Source organism: Colobus angolensis, unplaced genomic scaffold, assembly GCF_000951035.1.
Source record: "Colobus angolensis palliatus isolate OR3802 unplaced genomic scaffold, Cang.pa_1.0 Scaffold55, whole genome shotgun sequence".
Classification (NCBI taxonomy): domain Eukaryota; kingdom Metazoa; phylum Chordata; class Mammalia; order Primates; family Cercopithecidae; genus Colobus; species Colobus angolensis.
In genome coordinates, this window is record NW_012119043.1 from 1182057 (window position 1) to 1202295 (window position 20239).

The 20239-nt window shown below is 51.9% G+C and overlaps 2 protein-coding genes across 3 annotated transcripts in view; one reads left to right on the forward strand and one right to left on the reverse strand.

The window, feature by feature from the left end:
* Window positions 1-12060, forward strand: part of UBN1 (ubinuclein 1) — a 35830-nt gene extending 23770 nt beyond the window's left edge. Inside the window, exons 9-18 of one of the 2 annotated variants that reach the window (XM_011961352.1) lie at window positions 218-347; window positions 521-639; window positions 855-983; window positions 1166-1312; window positions 2866-2916; window positions 3014-3059; window positions 4195-5412; window positions 6838-7078; window positions 7351-7440; window positions 9790-12060. In XM_011961352.1, the coding sequence (XP_011816742.1) occupies window positions 218-347; window positions 521-639; window positions 855-983; window positions 1166-1312; window positions 2866-2916; window positions 3014-3059; window positions 4195-5412; window positions 6838-7078; window positions 7351-7440; window positions 9790-9839 (2221 nt within the window). In that variant the 3' untranslated portion in view covers window positions 9840-12060. The remainder of the gene's footprint in view (window positions 1-217; window positions 348-520; window positions 640-854; window positions 984-1165; window positions 1313-2865; window positions 2917-3013; window positions 3060-4194; window positions 5413-6837; window positions 7079-7350; window positions 7441-9789) is intronic. The other variant, XM_011961353.1, reaches the window with a different exon arrangement.
* Window positions 12061-12218: 158 nt separating this feature from the next.
* PPL (periplakin) overlaps window positions 12219-20239 on the reverse strand; it is a 39668-nt gene continuing 31647 nt past the window's right edge. Inside the window, exons 20-24 of the mRNA XM_011961424.1 lie at window positions 20080-20230; window positions 18908-18991; window positions 18034-18150; window positions 16816-16908; window positions 12219-15737 (exon numbers count right to left, since the gene is read on the reverse strand). Coding sequence (XP_011816814.1) covers window positions 13074-15737; window positions 16816-16908; window positions 18034-18150; window positions 18908-18991; window positions 20080-20230 — 3109 coding nt within the window. The 3' untranslated portion in view covers window positions 12219-13073. The remainder of the gene's footprint in view (window positions 15738-16815; window positions 16909-18033; window positions 18151-18907; window positions 18992-20079; window positions 20231-20239) is intronic.

The window sequence follows — 20239 nt, forward strand, 5'->3', positions numbered from 1 at the left end:
ACCCACGTTACCTAACTATGTTCATCAGGCTTGGGACTTGGTCTTGTTTGTCGATTGCTGAAGATGTGTTTCCTTGGGCACTCAGTTACATTGTGTGACCGACAAGACAGGGTCTGAGCTGCCTTTGGCCCCTAGCTTTCCTCTCCACGTATGGTGAGCTGATGAAGACAAGAGTTGCAGTGAGCTGCAGCCGGTGTGACTGTGTTCTGTTCTTCAGCATAGAGGCACAGACTCGGGAGCTGAGCAGTCAGGTCCGCTCTGGGGTGTATGCCTATCTCGCGTCATTCCTGCCCTGCAGCAAGGATGCCCTGCTCAAGCGTGCTCGGAAACTTCACCTCTATGAACAGGTGGGTGATTCTAGAGTGAAGCCCTTTGGCTTTGGGGCCTGGAGGAGGGGTGACTGAGTCTTAATCAATGCTGCACCTGCTGCCCCACTGCCTCCTTGGGATCACCCTGTCGTGCGTCCTGAACATAAGAGCGATGTGTAAACCTGCCTTGCATTTTGTCCCACTCTTCACAGGGGGGGCGTCTGAAGGAGCCTCTCCAGAAGCTCAAGGAAGCCATTGGCAGGGCAATGCCGGAGCAGATGGCCAAGTACCAGGACGAATGCCAGGCACACACGCAGGCAAAGGTTGCGAAGTAAGTTTGTCCTGGCGCTTGGATGGCGCGACCCTCCCGTCTCTTGCCTCTTCCCCTCCCGTTTTTTCGGTGTGTACTGCCATTTCTCCAGGAGCCTCTTGGCTCTTCTTTGGCCTTTTCTCCTTCTCTGTGAAGTCCCAGTTGTGCAGAGGGTGAGGGGAGAGGTGGTGGGCAGGAGCACCTTGGGGCCCCATGTAATTCTGTTCACCCTGTAGGATGCTGGAAGAGGAGAAAGACAAGGAGCAGAGGGACCGGATTTGTTCGGATGAGGAAGAAGATGAAGAAAAAGGGGGCAGGAGGATAATGGGACCTCGGAAGAAGTTCCAGTGGAATGATGAGATCAGGTGTGCCCCCACTGGGACTTGGCCTCTTTGGAGGGTTGGTGGGGCAGTGTCTGAGCACGTCCCCTATTGCAGACAAAGGTTAGGCTCATTTACTTTCATCAGGGCTGCTGAAAGCACATGATTGGAACCTTGAAGAAGCATCTGGAGTAGTTTGGAGTTTCTGATTTCTGCCTCCTTCTCAGGGAGCTACTGTGCCAGGTGGTGAAGATCAAACTGGAGAGCCACGACCTGGAGAGGAACAACAAAGCCCAGGCTTGGGAGGACTGCGTGAAGGGCTTTCTGGACGCGGAGGTCAAGCCCCTCTGGCCCAAAGGCTGGATGCAGGCCAGGTGAGGGCTGTGTGCTGAGATGGGCATCTGTGCAGTCAAGACATGTTTGAACGCTGCTTTTGTGCCAGGCCAGCAGGATCCCTGCCCACAGGGAGTCACTGTCTAGCTGCCTCAACTCTGATCTCACCTGAGTAATTGGGGGACATGCAGGTAGCTGGGAAAGGGTGTTCTGGATCTTCCTGGAGGAAGGGAAGTTGCCTGCAGGGTTTTGTTTTTGTCATATTTTTTGTCCCACTTCAGGTTGAGGTTTGGCCTCCCATCTCAATATGCACTTTCATTTTTTTTTTTTTTTTTTTTTTTTGACGGAGTCTCGCTCTGTTGCCCAGGCTGGAGTGCAGTGGTGCGATATCAGCTCGCTGCAAGCTCCGCCTCCCGGGTTCACGCCATTCTCCTGCCTCAGCCTCCCGAGTAACTGGGACTACAGGTGCCCGCTTCCATGCCCAGCTAATTTTTTGTATTTTTAGTAGAGATGAGGTTTCACCGTGTTAGCCAGGATGGTCTCGATCTCTTGACCTCGTGATCCGCCCCCCTCGGCCTCCCAAAGTGCTGGGAATCCAGGCGTGAGCCCCCGCGCCTGGCCACACTTTCCTGTTTGAACATAACAGGCTGCTGCGAGCATTTGAGAGATGGGTTCATCTTGGGTCTTTCCTGATGCTCCTGAAGAAGCCTCATTTGCAGGGAGCAGGGCTGACTCCTTACTGGAACTAAGTGCCAGGCTTCCGTCTCAGAGGCTACCTTGTACGAAGTCGCTTCCTGCGAATGAAGTTATTTCTGTCATACACGGGACAGAGAAAGTTAGCTGGAGTGATTTTCTTGATTGGACCCGAATCATCTATTGTGCGGACAGATCTTGGAACCTTTGAAATTGCAGTCCTCTCTACATAGGCTGGACTCATATGAAGAACATTTTTTGTTGAGTTTCTCTGGACAAAGACGCGCTGGGTCACTCCACGTTTTATTCCTGGAATGGAGGGAATAGGCGATAAGGAAAGTGCTGTGCCCTTTAGGGAAGCATCACCATGAGAGGTTTGAGGCAGAGCCATACATTTTCTTGCTAAAGGCCAGACTCAGCCTTTGGGCAGCCAGTGTGGCCCATTCCGATCCTCTCACCAGGAATTTGGCTCCCCAATCCATTGACTTTTTTTGTGTGTGTGAGGGGAACAGAGTCTCGCTCTGTTGCCCAGACTGGAGTGCAATGGCACAATCTCGGTTCACTGCAACCCCTGCCTCCCTGGTTTGAGCGAATCTCCTGCCTCAGCCTCCCGAGTAGCTGCGATTACAGGCGTGCCCACCATGCCTGGCTAATTTTTGTATTTTTAGTAGAGACGAGGTTTCACCATTTTGGCCAGGCTGGTCTTGAACTCCTAACCTCAGGCGATCCACTTGCCTTGGCCTCCCAAAGTGCTGGGATTATAGGCGTGAGCCACTACGCCTGGCCAATTGACATTTAATGAGGGATAGCCACTGAGTACCGGGAACACTAGCAAAGCTCTGGGAGTAGAGTCCCACCTTTCTGGGGTGTGTACAGATGCCTGCTGTTCTGTGTCTTTCAGGACTTTGTTTAAGGAGAGCAGACGAGGCCATGGGCACCTAACTTCAATCCTGTGAGTGTCTTGGTATTTTCATATCTCGGGACAAGTGTTGTTTTTGGTCTCCTCTGGATATTCTCTAAACCTTTTCTGTGCTCATTCCTTTGAACAGGGCCAAGAAGAAAGTTATGGCTAACCCTTCTAAAATCAAGGTGAAGGTGAGTCAGTTTGCTCAGGTCACATGTCAGCTATGCTCATCTCCCTGCAACTATGCTCTGGAAACCTGTCAAGTGACTGGAAGCTCATTGATCTTTACTGGTCTGGGGACAGCTACTCAGGATGGCATTCTTGAAGTTATACCAGGACAGAGACCCAAGCCACTTAACCCCCCTCTAGCCTTGGTTCTACAAACAGTACCCAGCTGGCCCAGTTCCTGGGGTTCTTGTGGGATTAAGTGGGATCTTCTTGGCAGCCCTCTGAGGAGTCAAGAGCCCCTGCAGGTGTGAAGGTATTACACTGTGATCTTTGTATGGAAGAAATACACTCGAGCCAAGTGCAGTTTATCTTGGAGCCACAGCAGAAAGAAAAGGCGACTTTGTTGAGCCACCAGGCAGAAATGGAGGGCAGTACAGTGGCTGGAGAATAGAAATTGTGAAGATTACCTTGGATGTTGCAGAAACCTCTCAATGTAGTAAAAATTGCTGTTTATCAACATTTTTTCCAGTTCTTAGTGTGGTGCCCTTAGCCATGCCTAAGCAGAGTGAGAGAATGAGATGTGCAAGTCATTTACTCCTAAGTATCTGTTGAGCTCCCACAATGTCCCAGACACACTGTATTAAGCACCAGGGATGCAGGAGTGAAGCATTAGACCCCATTCTTGTTCCCATGAAAAACTCACTCTTCTTTGAACCCAGTCTGAGGAGTTAGGTGCTGGGAAAAATCAAGGAGGAAAAAATAGCTGCTTTAAGCAATTCTCATGCCATGCCTTGGTCTGATTGCAGTTAGGAGTGCGCTAAGACAGTGGGAATGCCAGTAGGCAAAGTATCTCTTCATGAGAGTCTTACACTTTTCAAAACAGAAGAAAATTTCTCCTGGTGGTGTGTTTGTACTTAGCAACGAAGTATGCCGGGGTAAACCCAGCCCTGGCCAACCAGATACTCACCAGGGGTGATGAAGCCATGGCATCTAAAGTCAAGGTGGGTGCGGCTCCTGCTCTCTCCCACCGCTTGTTTTGTAATTATACAGGAAGACCCAGTTTTTTGCGCCTCAAGTTCACATGTTTATATCCTCACAACAGGCCAGTGTTGGCATCTTTGGACCTTTCTAAACATCAGCATTTCTGTTTTCCTTTAGGAATCGTCTACAAAGCCTGATAAAAAGGTTTCTGTCCCATCAGGACAGGTTGGTGGCCCCATTGCTTTGCCCTCAGATCACCAGACAGGAGGCCTGAGTATTGGGGCCTCGAGCAGGGACCTCCCATCCCAGGCATCGGGCAGCCTTGCTAACCCTCCTCCTGTCAACGTGGAGGACTCGTTGGATGAAGAGTTGATCCGCAATCCAGCCTCCTCTGTGGAAGCTGTGTCCAAGGAATTGGCTGCATTGAACAGCAGAGCAGCTGGGAACTCTGAATTCACACTGCCTGCACCCTCAAAAGCACCTGCAGAAAAAGTTGGAGGTGTTTTATGTGCAGAAGAAAAAAGGAACTTTGTGAAGCCCAGTCCTTCTGCTCCGCCACCAGCTAGCTCTCTGCAGTCACCCCTCAATTTTCTGGCAGAACAGGCTCTGGCACTGGGGCAGTCCTCTCAGGAGAAAAAACCAGAGAGTTCTGGCTACAAAGAGCTGTCCTGCCAGGCTCCCCTCAATAAGGGCCTGCCAGAAGTACATCAGTCTAAAGCAAAGCACCACAGCTTGCCACGGACGTCTCACGGGCCCCAAGTGGCAGTTCCCATGCCTGGCCCCCAGGTCAAAGTCTTTCATGCTGGTACTCAGCAACAGAAAAACTTTACACCCCCGTCTCCGTTTGCCAATAAGCTCCAAGGCCCAAAGGCTTCTCCCCCACAGTGTCATCGTTCCTTCCTGCAGTTAGTGAAGACAGCGGCCAAAGGCCAGGGCTTCCATCCCTCTGCACCAGCCACCTCAGGAGGCCTGCCAGCCTCCAGCAGCAGCTCTCACAAGACCCCAGCCTCGTCCTCTTCTGCCCTGAGCCATCCAGCAAAGCCACACTCAGTCAGTTCTGCAGGCTCGTCTTACAAGAATAATCCCTTTGCCAGCTCTGTCTCCAAACATGGGGTTTCTTCTGGCAGCTCTTCCTTGGGAGGAACACCAGTCCAGAGTTCTGCTTCTGGGAGTCTGGTCCCTGGCATACAGCCTCCCTCCGTGGGACAGGTCACCAGCCGACCTATCCCAAGCTCAGCAGGGAAAAAAATGCCAGTTTCCCAGAAGTTGACCCTGGTAGCGCCTCCAGGCGGTCCAAACGGAGATTCCAGTGGAGGGACCCAGGGAGTGGCAAAGTTGCTGACCGCGCCCCTACCCTCTTCAGTCAGTGGTGTGACATCATCTACCTCCTTGTCAGTGAGTATCCGGCATAGCAGCCTGCCCTGCCCCACTCACAGGGGCCTTGGGGATGAGGTTGCTTGCCTTGCCCCGGGTGGAGAGAGAGATCTAAAACCACAGGTCAGGTAGGAACAGTGGGCTCAGACGTAGGAAGGGAGACTGGGTTCCCTGTTTTCAGGTATTCACTTTTCTGGTGACAGGAAGCCCAGGATGGCCTAAAGCTTCTTCTGAAGAGGGCCAAGGGAGCTAAAAGACAGCCAGCACCATGCCTCTTCGGAGGCTGGGTCTGTGTGGCACAGAATGAGCTACAACACTCGCCTTCTGTGACCCCTTGCCTCTCCATCTCTCTAAACAAGGCGGATGGAAGTGCTGTCTTCTCTCAGTTGAGTCATGTGGGGGTGTTCATGGACTAGGAATAGCAGGACCTTCTAAGAGTGATTCTGTTGATTTTTGAAGGACAGAGTCCAGTAATTAATGTATCTTGCTTGTGTATAATTACAGCAGGTTCGGGAAGAGGGAATGAGCGTTTTTTTTTTTCTTTTTGTTTTTCTTTTCTTTTTTTTTTTTTTGAGATGGAGTCTTGCTCTGTCACCCAGGCTGGACTGCAGTGGCGCTATCTCGGCTCAACTGCAAGCTCCGCCTCCTGGGGTTCACGCCATTCACCTGCCTCAGCCTCCCGAGTAGCTGGGACTACAGGAGCCCCCCACTGCGCCCGGCTAATCTTTTGTATTTTTAGCAGAGACGGGATTTCTCTGTGTTAGCGAGGATGGTCTCGATCTCCTGACCTCATGATCCACCCTCCTCGGCCTCCCAAGTGCTGGGATTACAGGTGTGAGCCACCGCGCCCGGCCTCTTTTTTTAATATCTAAATGAAATGGTTGCAAAGACAAAACCATAGAAAGGTCTGTTGGAGGTCTCACCTCCTTTCCTGCACCCACCACCCCTGTAAGGTAACTAGGCTTTTTAATTTTTGGTTTATTTTCTTTTTAAACAAAAGATTAATAAATATATACGAAGGTGTATATATATATATGTATATATATGTATGTATGTGTATGTATATAAATATATATGCACATATGAACATTTATGGATATCTATATTACATTTTTCCCTTCACAAAGGAGCCTTTTTTTTTTTTTTTTTTGTGACAGAGTCTGGCTGTGTCACCTAGGCTGGACTGCAGTAGCGTGATCACAGCTCACTGCAACCTCTGTAGGAGACATATTTAGTATCCTGCTTTTTAAAAAATTATGTTCCCTGGAGTCCATTCCATGTTGGTTCATAAAGACTGTCCTGGGTCCTGTCTTTGGGGCTGCAGGGTCAGAGGGTGCCTCTGAGGGCCATCTGACATGGATGTGTGTGTCCTCCTTTGTGTTGCCAGGTTTGGTGTGAGTCAGCCGTGAACAGGAGTTCTTACCTCTTGCTATGTTTCTTCCCTAGAAAGGAGCGAGTGGGACCGTGATGCTGACCGGCTCCTCTTTGATGGCTTCACCCTACAAATCCAGCAGCCCAAAACTGTCTGGGGCCATGAGCTCGAACACCGTGGGAATTATAACCCCCGTCCCTATTCCTGTCCACGTGCTCTCCTTCAGCGCTGACTCCTCTGCCAAAGCAGGGGTCTCCAAGGATGCCATCGTCACAGGCCCTGCCCCCGGGCCCTTCCACCATGGCCTTGGCCACAGTAAGTGCCTCTTTACTGCCTCTGGTCACTTGGGAACCTCTAGATTGTGGCCGGGGTCCTGCTGTCATGTACTCTGGTTCCTGTGTTTGAGTCTGGTGTGTGACTGTGGGGAACATCTCCGGGAACTGTGCCGAGCCCCCACTGCCCCATTGGGTGTGGTGCCCAGACTGGCCTGGCAGGTTGTCAGGGGCTCTTGCCTGCTGGAGCTGCTTTTCTGTGCCTGTCTTCAATGTGTGTGTTTTGTTCTTTTCTCCCCTCCTGTTTTCTCTCAGGTCTTCTGGCTGGCTTGCACTCCAGCCCGCCCCATGCAGCGCCTCTCCCACACGCTGCCGTGCCCACCCATATCCCGCAGAGTCTGCCAGGTAATGACCCGACGGTCAGTGTGCCATGCGCACCGTGTGCCTTCGCCCTCTCCACCCCTAGGTGCTTTGCCACTGCAAGGTCTTGGTCTTTGCCTTGTCGCTGTTGTTTTGGTTTGTCCTTTGAGGCTGTACTTTGTCAGTACTCAGGGTGGGGTTTCGTCTGGTCCCCACTTGGAGCTGCCGCCGGGTCAGCCTCAGCTTGTGTGATCACAGGGAAAGTTGCGGGGGGCAGGGTGGGGCGGTTTTGTGTGTGATGGAGGAGTTCCTAACCCTCGGCTCGCTTTTTCTCTTCAGTAAAAAAAAAAAAGGAAGGTAATGGTGCATCTTCTCCAAGGGCTAATTGGGTACAACAAGGTCTTGAAATACAAGCTGCTCCACTTTCAGATGTGATTGCTTAACAGAAGACTCTCTAAACTTTGTTTCCATTAAAGGGAAAATCCAAGTAGCAGCCAGAGGCCACAGTGCAAGACTTTGAGAGGAGCAGCTTTAAATCTGTCCAGGTGTAAAAACTCCATCAAAACAGATTTGGAGGCACAGCAGGCATGTAGCTGGCACTCCCCTTAGAATAGGGCCTTCTGAAATAGGGAGCCTCTAAAAGCCTGAGGCTTGAGGCTGGTCTGGTAGCACCTGAGAAGAAGGCTCAGGTGCCCCGGGTTGGCACCTTTGCATTGAGTGCATCTGCCTCCCCCTGTCCCAAGTCTGCGATTCTTGGGTACGCCTCCTGGAATTCTGGCATGGGAAGTCTCATGGTGTCTCGGCTTTGACCTAGCATTTTTCCTACTGTAGACCTGCTTCAGACATGACCAGGGTGCTACTTGGATAAGGGGAGAGCCACTCTCATGGAAGACAGCTGAGGTAACCCTGGTAAACTGGTGCCAGGTGGAAGTGAGGACCCTCTGTGCTGCACGTCTCCCAAGTTACATCCGTCTCATGGTGTGCTGTGGCTCCCTGGCCCCATGGCATTATAGTCAACGCCAGAGACCATATGGGGCAAGACTCAATCTGGTTATCTCCACAGTGGAAATTGTGCTGCTTTGAGGGGCTAAGCCTACAACACTAGTGACTCCTCCTTTCCTTGGGAGGAGAAGTAAAGTGCAGTGACTTCTCTACAAACTAGAGGCTGCAGAGCCAGCTTGGTAAGAGCAGGGGTCTTTCCAAAGTCAGGCTGCCCTGCCTCTGCTTATTCTCAGGAACGTTACTCTCAGAAAAGCAAAGTAATTGAGGCCGGACCCGGTGACTCACACCTGTAATCCTAGCACTTCAGGAGACCAAGGCAGGAGGATTGCCTGAGTCCAGGAGTTCAAGACCAGCCTGGGCAACATGGCAAGACCCTATCTCTACATTAAAAGAAAAAAATTAGCCAGGTGTGGTGGCATGTGCCTGTAGTCTCAGCTGCCCCTAGTAGTATATAGCTTCAATGAGGAGGAGGATAGTGAATGTCCCCAACAAGAGGAGATGAAAAACATTTGAGGTGATGGATATGCTAATAACCCTAACCTGACACTACACGTGTTAGGTGTCAAAACATCACTGTGTACCCCATAAAATATGTATCATTATTATGTGTCAGTTTTTAAAACTGTTTAAGGCTGTCAGAGTCTGGATGTGGTGGCGTTGAGAGGCAGGAGGATTGCATGAACCCAGGAATCAGAGGGTATAGTGTGCTATGGTCATGCTTGTGAATAGCTGCTGTCTGGGCAACATAGTGAAACCTCATCTCTTGAAAAAAAGTTTTTTTAATCAGTTTAAAAGTTCAGGGAAAAAGAAAGTCAATCAGAAAAGCAACTATACCAAAACGGTTATCCATGTGAGCTTCTCTCACTTCCTTAGATGGACTTCAGCTTATAGGGTGACACGAGATGCAAGTAAGAAGCTATTTGGGCATTTCGGCTGTGTGACTTGTGTCTGCATTGCTTTCCTTTCTTCTGTGGACTGAGAATGCTAGTCCTTTGAATTTGTCTTTACAGGACCTGAGGGTCTTTTGATGGTAAGAGAATGAATGATCATTGCTGCCTTGAGTTCCTATGTGATCGTCAGGCCTTGCCTCAGGATGGCAATTGTAGCCTGAGATGACGTAACCCAAGTTGCATAGCAAAGTTGCTCTTCTGAGAACACTGTGCTGAGTGACCACCAACCTTCACAGTGCTAGTGTGCTTGCAGGCTGCGGCCAGGAGCAGTGTACACGAATAACCACTGGCTGGTGTCTCATGGCTTGTTTGAGCTCTGGAACACTCAGCATTTGGTGACTTTTGCTGTTTAGATGTTTCCCTTGAAGTTTTGTTACTACTGCGTTAAGGAAATCAGAGAGCCTGAAAAACTTGTGTTCTAATTTTTCTTACTTTTTTCCAGGTGCTTCTCAGCTTCACGGGAAAGGGCCTGCTGTACCACGGAAATTGTGACCGCTTCAGAGGCAAGGCTTGCCACTTGGGTCTGGGTGGAATCAGAACGTGCAGGTCTCCCAGGATGGACACTCACTGCGCCCTTTCTGCTGCTTGGTGTTCTTCTGGAGGAGCGTGAGTTCTCAGTGGAGCGCTTCTTGGCACTTCTGACATGCCTCCCACGGAGGGAGCTGGGTCCTTGCTGCTCAGGACGTGCAGACTATCCTGTGCTCTGGGCCTTGCGGCTCTGTTGCTAGACGGTTGTTAGAGGGGCAGCTCTAGGCTGGGCCGTGTGCTGGGCCGTGGTGGGAGGCATGGTGTTTACAGGCTCTGGTGGCAGAGCAGTTGGCACACCTGCGGGTGAATCTGCCTGACCCCCTGGCATTTGGTCAGAGTACCTCAGAGCACCCCACTGCTCAGGGGCTCCTTCTGGCTGCAGTAAGCTTCCTGGATGGTCACAGTGCCACCTCATCCCCAGGCTGTGTGCTCAAGAGAACAAAACCCAGGCCAGAGCCACAGCTAGGAGACCTGCATTGTCCCTGCAAAATACTAAGAACACCTAGGGTGTGCTCACTGTGGGGGCCAGTTTCTCCTCGGAACATGACAATGAAGCTCTTTTAGAGAAAAGACCTTTGTAGATTCAACAATTGTGATAGGATTTTTACAGACACCTATTTTGGGCTCAGTTTTCATCATTACCATTAAATGCATTGGATAGAAGGGGACTGTTCTTCACACATCATGTTATAGGAAGACATAATTCCAGTGCCTTTATGGTGGAGCAGAATTCGACCACACAGGTCCATTCAGCCCTCTGAGTGGATCTGAGGTGAAGACCTTTTTAAAGATACGTCTGTAGTCAAGACAAAGCCAGTTTTGAGTTTTCACACGTGCACATCATTATCTGTGCCGTGCTGACTAGAAGGGTATCTGGGCCCCCAGATTCCAAGTCCCAGTGTAGCCAGGGCTCCCATTTTGCTTTTCCAGAGTTTGTGGAGTTGGACTGCAGAGCCCAAAGCCCTTCATCTTTCTGAGGGTCAAGGATACCAGGGGTCCCGAGTCACAGATAGACATTCCAGTTTGTCTTCTTAGGAATCATTCGTAGGCAGTGCGGCAGAAGCAGGCCTCTGTGAAGTGTCTGCCAGGTAGAAATAGGCCTTGAAGTCCTGGGGCCCTCCAGGCAGTGGGGTTATGTGTCGACTTAAGGATGATGTGTGGAAGAGCTTGAGGAGTGGATCAGAGACTAGGACAGTTACTGCAGACCTCCTAAGTCACCACTCAACCAGTGGCTGTTTCACAAGGATTTTGAGGGCACTTGCCTGTCCTGTGAGGTCTTTGCTACAAGGTGAGTCTGAACTGACTGCTCCAGCTAAGTGATCTCAGGCACGTTGAGAGTATAGTGTCCTCAGCACGTGCACCCGGGGGAAAATGGATTGCTCTTGGCTCCTGACTCCCAGGGTACAGCGCCCAGTAACTCATCCTTCATTCAGAGGTTTACTGGCCTTTCTGGTTTCCCAAGGAGCAAGACCTCTGTCTGCCCTTTGGCCCGGCCTCTGCTCTGACTCCTTTTTTACATAAGAACCAATCTGTGTTTCACATTGGGCTAAGTGGATTCCTTATCCCTTTATTATATATATTTTTTGCAACTTGGATTTCCAGTTTGTTTACAGAGTAGTCTTAGGTAGTAGCAAAAGAGCCAAAGAAGAGATTTGTATTGCTGAGCTCAAAGCCAAGCAGAGGCCGGCAGTGGAGGCTGAGCAGGGACTCTCCAGGCTTCTCTGCCCATAAACACCCAGGTCCCAGCCCCTCCTTCCTTTCCCTTTGGTGCTCCCTCCTCCCCATGTACCATTGTGCGCGCAGCTGGAGCAGAATACCCTCATTTTTAGGAATCTAGTGATGCCTCTTGCCTCAGGGAAACGTTTCTTTGATGGGGAGTTTGAGATTTCTTTTTGTTTATGCTTTATTTGTGGTAATGAAAGAGCGAATGACTGAACAGCCATGGCAAGGCAGATCTACAGGCGAGGCCGCAGCAGAGGATAGGGCAGAGCGGCCTCGGGGTCTGGGGGCTGCAGGGGTTTCCTTGGTGCAGCGAAAGTCTCTGAGCACTTACCGGGCGTGGCCGTTTCTTATGTGTGAGAGGGGCTGTGGCTTTTGTGCAGCAACTATGTTGGTGTTAGGGGTGGTGTGGAGATTGTTAATCTTGTATAAAGTGATTCAATAAATTGTTTCAAGGTTTCCAAAACATTTTTTCTCACTCTCTTTTTTCTACCCTGTGGAAGTAGTACTTCCTGTAGGAGCTGTTATATATGGAATATCCATTTTGGCTGAAAGCCAAAAAGCCAAGAGGGAAGTGGGGGAAATAAGCCTTGCATGCAAAAAAAGAAACACATGGACCGTAAAAGTAGACTCCAGCCACCAGGTTTATTTTCATGCTATAAATAAAGTTCCCTATTACTTCCCATTTTCTTATGTTCTACATGAGATACAGAGAACCAGAAATTTGCGTGGTGAATAATCAACTGTTTTGTATACCTAAATACCAATGAGATAATAAGCGAGACTTGGAAAGCACTGAAACTAAGGCTAACAGCGACACAATCCACTATCAAAGGATTTAAATGCCAGAACTGTGAAACATTCTCTGTAGGTGCCGGGACAGTCTGGCTGACAATTAACGTCCACTCTAGCACCGAGGCCTGGACACTTGTGGTTTCTGTTCACCTTTGCTGGCTTGGAGCCCAGATCTGTCTCATGAGCAGAGTAACTACTGAGGAGGCTTCTCTGATGGAAAGTTGGTTTTAAGCCAGAAATCTGGAGAGATGTCATGCCAGGCAGCAGCCCCCACGGGCCCGGGCCCAGGCCTTTGTGGGGCAGTGTCACTGGTGTGCCACCAGTATCCATGCTGCATGGAGTAGGCTTGGCTGCTGTGGTTGGCTTGTGCTTTAGTGGTTTTCAGATTGTGTGCAGGTGTCACAAGGAGTTTGTTGCTGGGAGTGTATAGGAAAAGGCATCGCAGTTGTCCAATCACTGGAGGATGAAGTGGGTCACTCAGGGTGAAGGATGGTTGGAACGAGAGTTGCCTGTCTTCAGCCAGTGCCTGTCCCATATGTGGGCTGGACTCTGAGCAGCCTGGCAGCAAGGGTGTGTATAAAATGCTTGGCCTACACCAGGGCTAGGGAGAAGACGACACCAGGGAGGTCACAGCGTCGGAGGAGAACCAGCATCTGCCGCTACGAAGAGTTATGAGAGCTGTGCCTACTTCTGCCCAGATACCAAGACCGCCAGCTCCTGGATGGACATGTCCTTGTTGACGTAGCGGTCATACTGAGCAGGGGTCAGCCTGCCGCTCTGCAGGGCCTCTTCGATGGAGAACTTCTTGCCAGACTTCCTGTCGTGTATTACTGAGGACTCCCCATTAGGACCCTTCACCGAGATCTCCTCCCAGTCGCACTCCTGGCTTCTGAGTTTCACGAACATGTTCCAGTCGATGAGCCCCGCGCGGTGGGCTTCCTCCGGGGACAGCTCGCGGCCTGTGTCGGGGTGGATGACTACGATGGAGCGCCGCAGGTGGTTCTCCCGCTGCTCCCGCTTGACAGCCACGGAGCCCAGACGTTTCTGAAGCTCGTCGATCTCCAGGTCTTTGTCCTTGGAGAGCCTCTTGAGGTCATCCAGTTCCTTCTCCAGGGACCATAGTCTGGAGTCATGGTTGGTCCCAGAGTCCGCCATGGTCATGTTCCGCAGGTCTCGTGTTTCCGTCGCTGCCATGTCAATTTCCGATTGGAGCCTTCGGGTCTCCAGCTGCAGGTTTTGCCTCTCCAGCTGTAATTTGTGGTTCTCTTCCCTTAGAAAGTCTAGTTCCTTGGATGACTTGGAGTTATGGAATTCCAGCTCCGAAAGTCTGGCTTCCAGCCGGCTCACCTCAACATCCAGCTCGCGTTTGCTGCGGCTCTCCTCCTCCAGGTTGCTCTTGAGCCTCTGGATCTCTTGCTCGGTGTCACCCTTCTCCACCTGGATGCTCTCGGAGAGCACCACCTTCTCCTTGACCTCCGCCTTCTCCAGTGCAGCCAGTTTCCTCCGGAGGGGCTCGAGCTCACCCTCCAGGAGCTGCCGCCGGTGCTGCTCTTCTTCCAGCTGGAGTCGGAGCAGGGCATGCTCTCGGGCCTGCTGCGGGTCCTGCTGCAGCACCACCTTCTGCTTGCGGGTTACCTTCTCACGGGCCTCAGCTTCTTCCTGCTCCAGCGCTGCCAGCCGCTGCTGCAACCGCTGCACCTCGCGCTCGGCCTCCCTGCGGGCCTGCCGCTCACGCTCCAGCTCCTCCAGCTGCCACTCAAGCTCCGTGCGCCGGTGCTGCAGCCTCCGCAGCTCTGCCCGCAGCTTGTCAATCTGTCGCAGCTCCACGTCGATGCTCTCGGCAAAGGCGCTCACCTCGGCCCGCAGGCCTGGCTCCTCCTCGTACCTGACTACCTCCTGCTGCACCACCCTTTCCTTCACCCGCGAGAGCTCCTCCTCCTTCTGCGCGATCTGCTTTTCCTGGGAGGCCCTCTCCCTCTCCAGATCCACTTGCTTCTTCTGCTCCTCTGAGAGCTTTGCCCTCAGAGACTCCACCTCCTCCTTGGTTTGAGGGTCTTCTTGGAATTGGAGGATCTCCTGGACCACCTCTTTGGTCTGGACCTGGGGTTTGGTGTCTTTCAGGGCCTGGATTTCCTGCTTGAGCTGGTAGATCTCTAAATCACACCTTTCAATCAGTCTGGTCTTGTCCACGATCTCCTCCCTGAGCCGCTGAAGCTCCTTCTCCATGTCGGGGTCAGTTTTGTACTTAATGACTTCCTTAGTTACCTCTTTGACTTCCACCTGGGGGCCTCGCCTCCTGAGGGCCTCCAGCTCGCTCTGGTAGCTCCGGAGCTGCTCCTCGGCGCCCCGGTACTTTCGCTCCTGCTCCACAAGCTCCAGGCGGAGGTTGGCCACCTCACTCTCTGCCTTGGGGTCTGGCCGCACGATCTCCCTCACCTTCTCCTGCACCACCACTTTGGCGTTCTCCTCCTCCAAGGCCCATATCTTCCGGAGCAGCTCCGTCTTCTCCCTCTGGCTAGCGCGAGCCTTGGCAGCCTCGTCCTCGTACTGGCGGGTGAGATCGCTGACCTCCCTCTCGGTGGCTGTGTCCTTCTCCACCTTGAGCACCTCCTTGACGGTGATCTTGCCCTCAGCCATGGCCCGCTCCTTCTCCAGCCTCTTGAGCTTGTCCTGGAGGAAGCTCAGCTCCTCCTCCTGCTTCTCCCTGAGCTGGCGCTGGCGCTGGTGGTCCTCCTGCAGCTGCCGGTACTCTGCCTCCAGCTGGGGGTCATTCTGCAGTTTCACCACCTCTTTCTCGGTGACCTTCTCCTGTGCCCGGCTCTTCTCCTCGGCCAGGGCGGCCAGACGCTGCTGCAGGAGGAGCACCTCTGCCTCCCGGGCACCCTTCTGCCGCCTCAGTGCCTCCAGCTCCTCCCGCAGCTGCAAGACCTCATCTGCCTGGGCCCTGTCGGGCTCAATGCGTAGGACCTCCTTGACCACGTACTCTTGCCCCCCATCCCTGGTCTCCTGCTCCAGGGCACGCAGCTGCAGCTGCAGTGCCTCCAGCTCCTCCTGCAGCAACTGGTTCTTGTGCTGCTCCTCCGCCAGCGTGTGCTGCAGCTGCTGGAAGCTCTCCTCCAGTGCGGGATCCGGCACCTTCTTGAGCACCTCCTTCCTCACCACCGATTCCTGAGGCCCCTGATTCCTCAAGGTCCGGATTTCTTCCTGGGTGCTCCTGACCTCGTTCTCCAGCTGCTGCCTCCGCTCAGTCTCCTCATCCAGTTGCTTCCTGATCTTCCACGCCTGCTCCACTCCAGAGTCTGGCCTGTTCCTTTGCAGGGTCTCATGGGTCACTTCGACTTCCGGCTGCTGTGATGGAGAAGGCAAGACAAGGTTAAAGCCAGGCTCTGGCAGCACATGTGGGGCCTGTCCCCAGCTGGTCAGAGTGGCTGACCTGTGATCCTCAAGGGACTGCCTCAGCCCCAGTTCATGTTCGTTGTAGAGTTCTAGGGTTACTTTCAAAAATGATCAAACAACTAGTTTGGGGTTTTCTTAATTAGGTAAAACATTTTTGAGCTGTGGAAGAGTTTAAAATGAAACCATGGGTCTCCCACCTCTGGTCCCCTTCCTAGGGCGTGTCTGTCTGTCTGTGCTCACACAAGCATGTCTGTCTGTAGTATGCACCATGTGTTTATCTTTCCTGCACAAATGGTATTCTTGCTGTGGGCCCTGCCGCTGACTGCACTGACAGAGCTCATTCCAGCTCCGCACAGAGAGTACTGCTTCAGGATTTACCAGCAGCATAGTTTCCACTCTCTGGACAGACCGCAGTTTAGCCCATTGCTGATGAAGAGTGAACTGCTTCCAGTGTCTTGCTATTACAAACAATGCTGTCATAAATATGGACTTCAGAAAATACATTCATTTTCTTTGCTTTCTTTTTTTTTTTTAAGACAGAGTCTCGCTCTGTTGCCCAGCTGGAATGCAGTGGCACGATCTCGGCTCCCTGCAACCTCCACCTTCTGGGTTCAAGCCATTCTCCTGCCTCAGTCTCCTGAGTAGCTGGGATTACAGGCATGCGCCACGATGCCCAGCTAATTTTTGTATTTTTAGTAGAGACAGCGTTTCACCATGTTGGCCAGGCTGGTCTCCAACTCCTGACCTCAGGTGATCCGCCCACCTCGGCCTCCCAGAGTGCTGGGATTACAAGCGTGAGCCACCATGTCTAGCTGAAAATAGCATTCACTTTCAGCAGATGTTTACTGAGTTGAATAAGTTCTCATGTCAGTAGAAGCATTGGCTCGGGCCAGTCTTTGCACTGGTCCTGCCCAGACACATTAGCAAGGGGACACTCCCATCAATTCACAGACCATTTCTCTGAGACAGAGTCTGTATTTGTCACCTGTTAGCACAGCCTGAAGTAGGATTTCTTACTAAGATCAGTTACCTGTCTCAGGAGATTCAGAGCAAACTCCAGATTCTGCAGCCTCTGTCTGTTGATGGCATAAACTTCAGTGAACTTGGCGGCAAGTGCTGCTTCCTGGAGAGAAGAGGTTTAGGAGAGCGGTCAACAAACAGGTGTCAACAGGGTAAGCAACAGCGAACTAGAGAGCGTGGGCGTGGTTCTTGAGAAGTATGGAATTTGGGGGTAGAGGCATAGCTCTTGCTATAGTCTCAGTGGTGGAGAAAAAACTGGATCTCGAGGCAGAAGATCCAGACCAGGGTCTTGATTATACTGACTGAGCACCAGTGTTCTTTCTTGTGTGTGCAAGGGACTAATATCAGCCCTCCACTCTACTTAGCAAAAGAGGAACTTCCCAGATCCATGGCTTTGACCCTGACACTTCTGTTCAGCTGTGTTTCCAAAAGTTTTTATTTTTTGGCCGGGCGCGGTGGCTCAAACCTGTAATCCCAGCACTTTGGGAGGCCGAGACGGGCGGATCACGAGGTCAGGAGATCGAGACTATCCTGGCTAACATGGTGAAACCCCGTCTCTACTCAAAAATACAAAAAACTAGCCGGGCGAGGTGGCGGGCACCTGTAGTCCCAGCTACACGGGAGGCTGAGGCAGGAGAATGGCGTGAACCTGGGAGGCGGAGCTTGCAGTGAGCTGAGATCCGGCCACTGCACTCCAGCCCCAGCGACAGAGCGAGACTCCGTTTCAAAAAAAAAAAAAAGTTTTTATTTTTTAAAGACAGACTCTCTCTCACTCAGACTGAAGTGCAGTGGTGTGATTGCAGCTCACTACAGCCTTGAACTCCTGGGCTCAAGTGATCCTCCCTCCTCAGCCTCCCAAGCAGCTGCAGGTGTGCACCACCACGCTTGGCTAATTTTTTTGTAGATAGGGGGTCCTGCTTTGTTGCCTAGGCTGGTCTCAAACTCCTGGGCTCAAGGAGTTCTCCCACCTCGGCCTCCCAAAGTGCTAGGATTACAGGCGCGAGCCACCGCGCCCAGCCTTGCTGTCTTTCTAGGCATATCGATGTCACTGCCCTAGAACAAGTTCCTTACCTTCTCTTACCAAACCTGTTTGCACGCAGGAGGGCTCTCAGTGGCTTCCCTGTTGTGTGTGCATCTCTGAGGCCAGCGCGTGACACCATGCTCCCTGGGGAGCAGGGCAGCATGGCCTCCACCTCAGTCCCGAGGCCGCCCGGCCCACAGAACTCACCTCTTCCTTCACTTTGGTGGCGGGAGATTGGAGCCTGGCTCTCTTGCTCACGTGGCTGCTCCTTCCATTCTCCAAGTCGAGAAGAGACCTTAGTTTTTCTGCTTCTAACTCATAGTCCTGCATGAGTGAGAGACATGACAGAGGGTAGATTAAAACAGGTGAGAAGAGACAGACATGTTCCTGTACCCCTTCCGGCTGACCCAGACCGGCCCTGTGCCATGTGCTGGTTTTCTCATCTGCATGGGTCTTCCTCACAGTTGCACCCTGTAGTGATTGCCAGGAGGTTTGGAGAATTACCGATCCCTCAGCAGTACATAGCTCCATCACTCAGTAACATGTAAGACAAGAAAAAGCACCCCCCGAATTCCCCTCCCGACCTTCCTACATGCCTAGAGATTTTCACCTGCTGCTGCTGCTTTTAACATTGTACCATCACCCTGTCTCACCTTGCCACCACCTCTTCTCATGTTTACCAGCTTTCAGACTTTATAATCCAGCAAGTGGGTGTGTGCTGCTTCGCGCAGCTTTCCCCTTCTACTGGACACCGGTCCTTTCCAGCTTACTAGTTTTGCTATTGTAATTAGTGCTGTTGCAACAATTTTATCCTGCTTTTTTTTTTTTTTTTTTTCCTTAAGGATAAATTCCCCCAAAGAGTTGACTGCTTCAGAGTATAAAACCCTTTTACGGCATTCCATGTCTAGTACCATGCTATTTTCCCAAAAGCCTGTGCCAGTTTGCACAGCAGCCAGCAGTGCCGCCGGATGGCCAGCTCCACCCACATGTGCCAAGGCTGGTGCTTGCTGCTTCTCTGACCAGGGGACGGAGGAAGGAGGCCCCTGCTGTTTGTGCTTCAGGCAGAAGTTTCCCGGCTCACCTTTACAGCTTGCTGGTACTGCTGGGAATTGGCACAGATCTTCTGTACTTCCTGCTCCCTACTTGCTATCTCATCTAGCAGGTTCTGTAAGACACAGTTTAAAAATCAAAACGAACCGGAAAAAAAATTTTTTAAAAGCAAACGTGGATGAAGTAGCTGGAAATCTCAGAATGTGAATTTATTCCTCTCTAGCACAAAGTATGATGAATGGCTCCCTGGTATATACATTGTTGTTCATTGCAAAAGGCAGTTTTTTTTTTTTTTTTTTCTGAGACAGTCTCACTGCATTGCCCAGGCTGGAGTGCAGTGGCGCAGTCTCGGCTCACTGCAACCTTAGCCTCCTGGGTTCAAGCAGTTCTGCCTCAGCCTCCCAAGTAGCTGGGACTACAGGCTCCTGCCACCATACCCGGCTAGTTTTTTTTTTTTTGTATTTTTAGTAGAGATGGGGTTTCACTATGTTGCCAGGCTAGTCTTGAACTCCTGACCTCGTGATCCGCCTGCCTCGGCCTCCCAAAAGGTTGGCATTACAGGCATGAGCCATTGCACCCAGCCATAAAAGGCAGTTCTGAGGCTCTGTGAAGGGCCAAGATCATTATCTCTGCTAGGAAACAAATGTTAACTGATGGTTTGGACCACCAGACACTGTTCTGCTCTTTGACTTGGATTATCTCATTTAATCTTCAAGTGATGCCAGAAGGTAAGCATCGTGACCTCCAGCTTATGAGTGAGGAAAGTAAAGTTTCCAAAGTGGGGATGTGGCTGATGGGGTGGACCTGGGAGGTGCATCTCAGCCTTTGGCTTCCCACGTTCTTCCCTCACCCCAAGGCACTGTGTTGGGCCTGGGGGAGGCCGGAGTCCCAACTTTGGAAATGGGATTTTTCCCCACAAAGGCGGCTCCTCATTCTGTAGCTGCTCTCTCAGATAGCCAGTCCACGCCAGGCGTCCACTCTGCACCAGGCACTGAGCTGGGAGAGGTGAGCGGCACACTCGGTTCTTGTTCTCAGAGGGTTGGGTGTTGGGAGCCTGAGAGCTGAGGCCCAGGGAGGACAGAGCTGTGGCAAGCCTCTGCCCTGCTCCACCTCCCGAAAGCTTGGCTCCGCAGCAAGGGGCTTGCTGGCCTCTGACCCTCCCTGGCCAGTGTGTGCCTGGAGCTGCAGAAGCGGCCGTCTCACCTTCTGGTTCTTCAGCTTAGTCTCCATCTGGCTGAGGCTGTCGGTCTCCTGAGGCTCGTAACTGGGGATGCTGGCTAGGAACTGCAGCACGTGGTCACGGCCGTGGTGGAAGTCCTCGGAGGCCGCCTTGGCACTCTGTAGGCTCTGCACCCTGCCAAGG